The sequence below is a fragment of the Nerophis lumbriciformis genome, linkage group LG03, assembly GCF_033978685.3.
Source record: "Nerophis lumbriciformis linkage group LG03, RoL_Nlum_v2.1, whole genome shotgun sequence".
NCBI classification, from domain to species: domain Eukaryota; kingdom Metazoa; phylum Chordata; class Actinopteri; order Syngnathiformes; family Syngnathidae; genus Nerophis; species Nerophis lumbriciformis.
Window position 1 is genome coordinate 59,180,001 of NC_084550.2, and position 7,666 is coordinate 59,187,666.

Sequence of the window (7,666 nt, forward strand, 5' to 3'; positions counted from 1 at the left end):
GAACGACGTTACCGGCCACATTTAAATCATGTGAAAGACCACAATAAATGATGTGGCGGACCACTTAAAGGACGTGGGGGACCACAATAAATCTTGCGGCCGACTACATAAAATGAGGTTGCAGACCACATTGAATGACATGGTGGGCCACTTAAATGATGTGGTGGACCACAATGAATGACGTTGCAGGCCACATTGATTGAGGTGATGACCCACTTGAATGACGTAGAAGATTACGTTTAATGATGTGGCGGACCACATAAAACGATGTGGCGGAACACTTTGAATGACGTTGGAGGCCAATTTAATTATATGGCCAACCACAGTGAATAATGTAGTGGATCAATTTTAAATGATGTGGAAGACCACATTAAATGATGTGGAAGACTACTTTGAATGATATGGCAGAACACATTGAACGACGTTACCAGCCACATTGAATAATGTGAAAGACCACTTTAAATCATGTGAAAGACCACTTAAATGAAGTGGTGGGCCACATTAAATCTTGCGGCAGACCGCATAAAAAGAGGTTGCAGACCACATTGATTGAGGTGATGACCCACTTGAATGACGTAGAAGATTACGTTAAATGTTGTGGCGGACCACATAAAATGATGTGGTGGACCACTTTGAATGACAGTGCAGGCCACACTGAATAACGTGGCTGACCACAGTGAATAATGTAGTAGGCCATTTTTAATTGACGTGGAAGACTACGTTAAATGGCGTTTCGGGCCACAGTGAATAATGTAGTGGGCCACTTTGAATGATGTGGAAGACCCCATTAGATTATTTGGTGGACCAATTCTAATTGCGTGGTGGATCACGTTAATTCTTGCGACAGACCACATTAAATGATGTGGAAGACCACATTGAATAATGTTTCAGGCCACATTGAACAATGTGGGTTTGCCACCTTGAATGATGCGGAGGACCACAATAAATTATTTGGCGGGCCACTCAAATGATGTGTTGGCCTTCATTAAATGATGTGAAAGACCACATTAAATGATGTGAAAGACCACATTAACTTATGTGGTGGATCACGTTAAATTCTGTGGTGGACCACATTAATTGATGTGGTAGCTCACGTTAAATGATGTGGCGGACCACTTAAATGATGTGGCGGACCACATAAATAATGTGGTGGACCACTATAAATTATATGGTGGACCACTTTAAATCTTGCGACAGACCACAAAAAATTATGTTGCAGACCACATTAAATGATGTGGTGCATTACGTTAAATGATGTGGTGGACCACCTTAAATGACGTGGCGGACCACTTAAATGATGTGGCGGACCACATAAATAATGTGGTGGACCACTATAAATTATATGCTGGACCACTTTAAATCTTGCGGCAGACCACATTGAATGATGTTGCAGACCACATTAAATGATGTGGTGGATCATGTTAAATTCTGTGGTGGACCACATTAATTGATGTGGTGGATCACGTTAAATGATGTGGCGGACCACTTAAATGATGTGGCGGACCACATAGATAATGTGGTGGATCACTATAAATTATATGGTGGACCACTTTAAATCTTGCGGCAGACCACAAAAACTGATGTTGCAGACCACATTAAATGATGTGGTGGACCACCTTAAATGATGTGGCGGCCCACATAAATGAAGTGGTGGACCACTATAAACGACGGGAGTGGACCACATTAAATCTTGCGGCAGACCACATTAAATGATGTTGCAGGCCACATTGATTAAGGTGGTGACCCACTTGAATGACGTGGAAAATCATGTTAAATGATGTGGCGGACCACTATAAATTATATGGTGGACCACTTTAAATCTTGTGGCAGACCACAAAAAATTATGTTCCACATCACATTAAATGATGTTGTGCGTCACGTTAAATGATGTGGTGGACCACATAAATAATGTGGTGGACCACTATAAATTATATGGTGGACCACTTTAAATCTTGCGGCAGACCACAAAAAATGATGTTCCACACCACATTAAATGATGTGGTGGACCACCTTAAATGATGTGGCGGACCACATAAATGAAGTGGTGGACCACTATAAACGACGGGAGTGGACCACATTAAATCTTGCGGCAGACCACATTAAATGATGTTGCAGGCCACATTGAATAACGTGGTGGGCCATAATTGAATGATGTGGCAGGGTACTTTAAATAATGTGGCAGGCCACATAAAATCGCTGTTAATTGGTTCCGGACATGACCGCACTAAATACATTTCCGCAAAGTAGGAATGACTACTACTACTACTACTAATACTATGGTAGTATTAATTGTTTACATTTTTTGGCCATTTTAAGCTGGAAAATGGTCAATTTAGGACCTAAAAATGTTAAATTTGCTTCTCACCTGCTATGGCCTCGCCATCTTTGCAGTTTAGCTTCACAAACATCACCTTGTCATGCTGAGCTGAAGCAAACTCCACGACTTCAGACTTGTGTCTCAACATCCTTCGACCTGACACTTGTTTGGTCTCTCCCTCAGCTGGTCCGAGACTTTGAGATCGAGGCGACGGACAGCGACCCGCTGGACGTGATCCACTCGGGATTATTGATCCCCAACAGAGAACTCCCGGTGGCCTTCAACAGGAGATGAGGTGAAATACGAAGGCCCCCACTTTGCCGAGGAGTTCCTTCCTTTTTTTTTTTTACTTAACTCTCATTTTCCCTTCCAGGCTTCCGTAGTCCTCCGGACTGGAAAGATGGTACCTCTGTTGCTGTGGCCCTGCCTGGATGGACCACTGACTCCCTCTATTGCTGCTCTGTAAATAGAACCAACACAAGCATTACTGCTCTTTGTGTAATCATGCCAGAAATACCTCAAACTTATTTAAAAAGTATATGACTTAAAAACTGTTCAATGACCAAAATACTAGTTGTTGTGTACAAATTGAGCGTAGGCAGCTGTCATTAAATCGCATTACGTCCTGTATGTAGATGTCCAAGTATAAACTGTATATGTTGTGTTCATTTTCATTGTGTATATAAAAGTGCAATTGTGTACATGGTTTTACCTAGAGGCCTATTTTATTCCCAGAAATAAACAAATACATGAAATAAAGACACTTGCTTATTTTTTTTCATATTGATACCTTCTCTCCGTATTAAAGTCTAAAGTCCTTTTTGAAACTAAATATTGCAATTGTTTGTTTGCCTGACTACAATTATTCTATATTCTGATCGATGCATGTTAATTTAGGATAAGATGCATAAATATTTCATCTAATAACTAACAAATATTTACGGGGAAGCACATTTAATCCTTTTAAAGGAGAACTGCAGTTTTTTGGGGAATTTTGCCAATCGTTCACAATCATCAAGAGCGACAAAAAGACAAAAGGTTTTGTTTTTTTGCATTCTAACTTGTAAAAATCGTCTCGTTCTTGGTGGCTAGCAATGCAGCTAATGGGAACAATCTATTCTAACTCTTAATCACGTTAAAAATGCGTTCAAAAACGTCAACAATACTTCATTTACATTCCATAACCTGTATTATAACCAAACTGTAGCCACATTGTTATTGTAAGAGCGAACGCCGAGGAACTCTTTTTCTAGCGTACTAACACATCGGCATGCTACGGTGTTAGCCGTAAAAAGCTAACTACAGCAAGAGATAAGCTAGCTTCTACGACAACAAGAAACGTGTTTGAGTTTGTAATGCACAACACTGCGATAGAACACCAATCTGTACTGACTGATAAACATGAACACTCAACAGTACAGTTTTGTTTGTACACAGCTAGCCAGACAGTGTATGCACTGTAGTTGTTATAACACACATGAAAATGTGTGTCACTCGACGGACAGTTGTCCGGTGAAAGTTTTTGTCCGGTTTATTTTGGTAAGCACTCCATTTATGTCAAAATAGTTTGGCTCCAAGTTCTACATTCACAGCGTCAAGTCACTTTCACCTCACTCTCTCGGCTTCCGTCTGCGCCAACGTTTCACTCTTCTTTTCGTGCTCGCTTCTAGAAGCGGCAGTTCATCCTCAGTATGTTCAGCTTCAAAAAGTTCCGATTGTGAATCCTCATTTGTCCAGAAATAGTCGTCTTCTATGTCTGTGATTAGAAAACACTGGCCTTTGTTTTCGTAAGTAGGAACACACATTTGTTGCCAGAAGTCAGATGTGCGTTGCTATGGAAACAGAAATCAATGCGCTGAAGAAATCAGTCCCAGCATTGATTAAAATGATCAAAATACAGTAGATATTGTACATATTACATGTTATTATGAAGGTGTCTGTTACTACATTATATATATACTTGCAGTGTGTATATAAAACGTTGCTAGAGGGTTTTGACGTTGTTTTAGAGGCTTTGAAGGTTACAACGGTTACAAGGGTTTTTATTAGGGCTGTGAATCTTTGGGTGTCCCACGATTCGATTCTGGTTACGAATCCCGGTCAGGTTACAAGGCTCCAGCCAAAAGAGTCAGTGTTTTTCTACACGTCCATTTGTAGTTAACTGAGACTGGTTCTCATTTAAATATGTCATAGGGGCACAAAAATCGGATATTCAGCCAACCAAGGGTAGCTGAGTGGTTAAAGCAGCTAGCTTCCAATCAAAGAGGACTGGTGTCAAATCCCAGTCGTGGCCGAGCAGTGACTGGGTAAACTCCGGCTGGAGGAGTTACTTTTTTGTATCATAGTTTACTGAGACAGTTTCTCAATTAAATATGTCATTGGGGCCCGAAATCTTGGCTCCAGCAGACCAATGATAGCTGAGTGGTAAAGGCAGCTAACTCTCACTCAAAAGGGATTGGTTTCAAATTCACGTCATGTTGTGCAGTGACTAGGAAAGCTCCAACTGGAAGAGTTGCTGTTTTATATCCTAGTTTACTAGGACAGGTTATGTCATTGGGGCCCGAAAACTCTGAATTGGCAGACAAAGGATAGCCGAGTGGTTATAGAAGCTAGCTCCCAATCAAAGGTTACTACGTTCTAATCCGAGTCATGGTCGAGCTGTGACTAGGAAAGTTCCAGCTGGGGGAGTTACTGTTTTATATCATAATTTTCTGAGACAGCTTCTCAAATAAATATGTCATTGGGGCCCCAAATCTTACCTCAAGAAGACCAAGAATAGCTGAATGGTTAAACAGCTAGCTCCCAATCAAAGGGTGCTGGGTTCAATCCCAGTCAGGTCGATCGGCTTGCCAAGCCAAAGAATGCAGGAGTGGGGACGCCGGACAATGTGGGGGTGTTTCACCTCCCCCACACAGAGTAAAGCTAAGTGGTAGTGGGTTAATTAACTTATAGTTAAAAAGGTAAGTATGGGTAATAATAAATAAATAGTCTATGATCCAAAAGTCAAGGGTAACCTCGGGGGTTAGCTCCTCCTGTGTGCCGAGGCTAAAGTTGGTAAGTGTACCATCGTAATTCCTAGGCTGGGATGGGTGGGAATAGGAACATGAATAATTAATCATTGTGGGCGTTGACCAATGAGCTCTTCTGGGTCTGACAGACAATTACCAATTGGGTAATAATTGGAAAATTAATTGGAAGATTAAATGAAAAATTGAGTAATTGGAAATGTATTAATTGACGACAATGAACAAATTTAATAAAAAATGTTTTATGTTGATTTTATTTAATTTTTTTCAATTAACCAATCAGTGTTCATTAATTAACCAACTACTCAATTTTTTGGTTTCATTTTCCAAGATATTTCAAGCCTTTTGATATCATTTTGGTGACTACGATTTACAGATTTTGAGCACTTCAACTTGAAAATCTCGGAAAAAAATCGGGTTTTCATCATTTTATCACATAGGAAATTTTTTTAAGTTGAATCGCTGACATGAATGATCTTTAGCAAGAAATTAAACTTTTTTGAGTTTCACCTGTATACAGTACTGTGTACATTATTATCTTAATGGCATTAACGTCCAAGTAAAGTAGCCTAAAACACTGTAGCGAATGTGTGCTATCATATATATTCTCATTTTATGATCATAAACACGCAAATAATGGTTTGTCATCCACACTACTGTGATTCACTGTAATATTACTTACAGTCATGGTCAAAGTTCATGAAGTTTGGCTCTTTTTCAAATTTATTATGGGTCTACTGAAAATGTGACCAAATCTGCTGGGTGAAAAGTATACATACAGCAATATTAATATTTGCTTACAAGTCCCTTGGCAAGTTTCACTGCAATAAGGTTGGTGCAGTTCAGCTAAATGTGTTGTTTTTTTTGACATGGACTTGTTTCTTCAGCATTGTCCACACGTTTAAGTCAGGACTTTGGGAAGACCATTCTAAAACTTTAATTTTAGCCTGATTTAGCCATTCCTTTACCATTTTTGACGTGTGTTTGGGGTCATTGTCCTGTTGGAACACCCAACTGCGCCCAAGACCCAACCTCCGGGCTGATGATTTTAGGTTGTCCTGAATAATCTGGAGGTAATCCTCCTTTGTCATTGTCCCATTTACTCTCTGTAAAGCACCAGTTCCATTGGCAGCAAAACAGGCCCAGAGCATAATACTACCACCACCATGCTTGACGGTAGGTATGGTGTTCCTGGGATTAAAGGCCTCACCTTTTCTCCCCCGAACATATTGCTGGGTATTGTGGCCAAACAGCTCAAGTTTTGTTTCATCTGACCACAGAACTTTCCTCCAGAAGGTCTTACCTTTGTCTATGTGATGTCAGATGAAACAAAAAAATAGCTTTTTGGCAACAATAACCAGCAATATGTTTGCAAGTTTCACTGCAATAAGGTGCTTTTGGTGGCCATCCACAAGCTTCTGGCAAGCTTCTGGTTGAATTTTTGACCATTCCCGGACAGGACAACCTAAAATCATCAGCCCGGAGGTTGGTTCTTGGGCGCAGTTGGGTGTTCCAACAGGACAATGACCCCAAACACACGCCAAAAGTGGGGCGGCATAGCTCGGTTGGTAGAGCGGCCGTGCCAGCAACTTGAGGGTTGCAGGTTCGATTCCCACTTCCGCCATCCTAGTCACTGCCGTTGTGTCCTTGGGCAAGACACTTTACCCACCTGCTCCCAGTGCCACCCACACTGGTTTAAATGTAACTTAGATATTGGGTTTCACTATGTAAAGCGCTTTGAGTCACTAGAGAAAAGCGCTATATAAATATAATTCACTTCACTAAAGGAATGGTTAAATCAGGCTAGAATGAAGGTTTTAAAATGGCACTCCCAAGGTCCTGACCTAAACGCATGGACAATGCTGAAGAAACAAGTCCATGTCAGAAAACCAACCAATTTGGCTTAACTGCACCAATGTTGTCAAGAGGAGTGGTCAAAAACTCAAGCAGAAGCTTGTGGATGGCTACCAAAAGCGCCTTATTGCAGTGAAACTTGCCAAATGTAAGCAAATATTAACATTGCTGTATGTATACTTTTGACCCAGCAGATTTGCTCACATTTTCAGTAGACCCATAATAAATTCCTAAAAGAACCAAACTTCATGAATGTTTTTTGTGACCAACAAGTATGTGCTCCAATCACTCTATCACAAAACAATAAGAGTTGTAGAAATGATTGGAAACTCAAGACAGCCATGACATTATGTTCTTTACAAGTGTATGTAAACTTTTGACCATGACTGTATGCCTAAGAATGTCCATCCATCCACAGTGATCACACAGAGGAAAGAAGTTGTGCAACACTACCCTCTAGTGGTGATAT

General features: G+C 40.6%; 1 protein-coding gene across 1 annotated transcript in view; it reads left to right on the plus strand.

Moving 5' to 3' along the window:
• cyp24a1 (cytochrome P450, family 24, subfamily A, polypeptide 1) overlaps positions 1–3,076 on the plus strand; it is a 16,862-nt gene extending 13,786 nt beyond the window's left edge. The window contains exons 11-12 of the mRNA XM_061940045.2: positions 2,501–2,612; positions 2,691–3,076. Coding sequence (XP_061796029.2) covers positions 2,501–2,611 — 111 coding nt within the window. The 3' untranslated portion in view covers position 2,612; positions 2,691–3,076. The remainder of the gene's footprint in view (positions 1–2,500; positions 2,613–2,690) is intronic.
• The last annotated feature ends 4,590 nt before the right edge of the window (positions 3,077–7,666 follow it).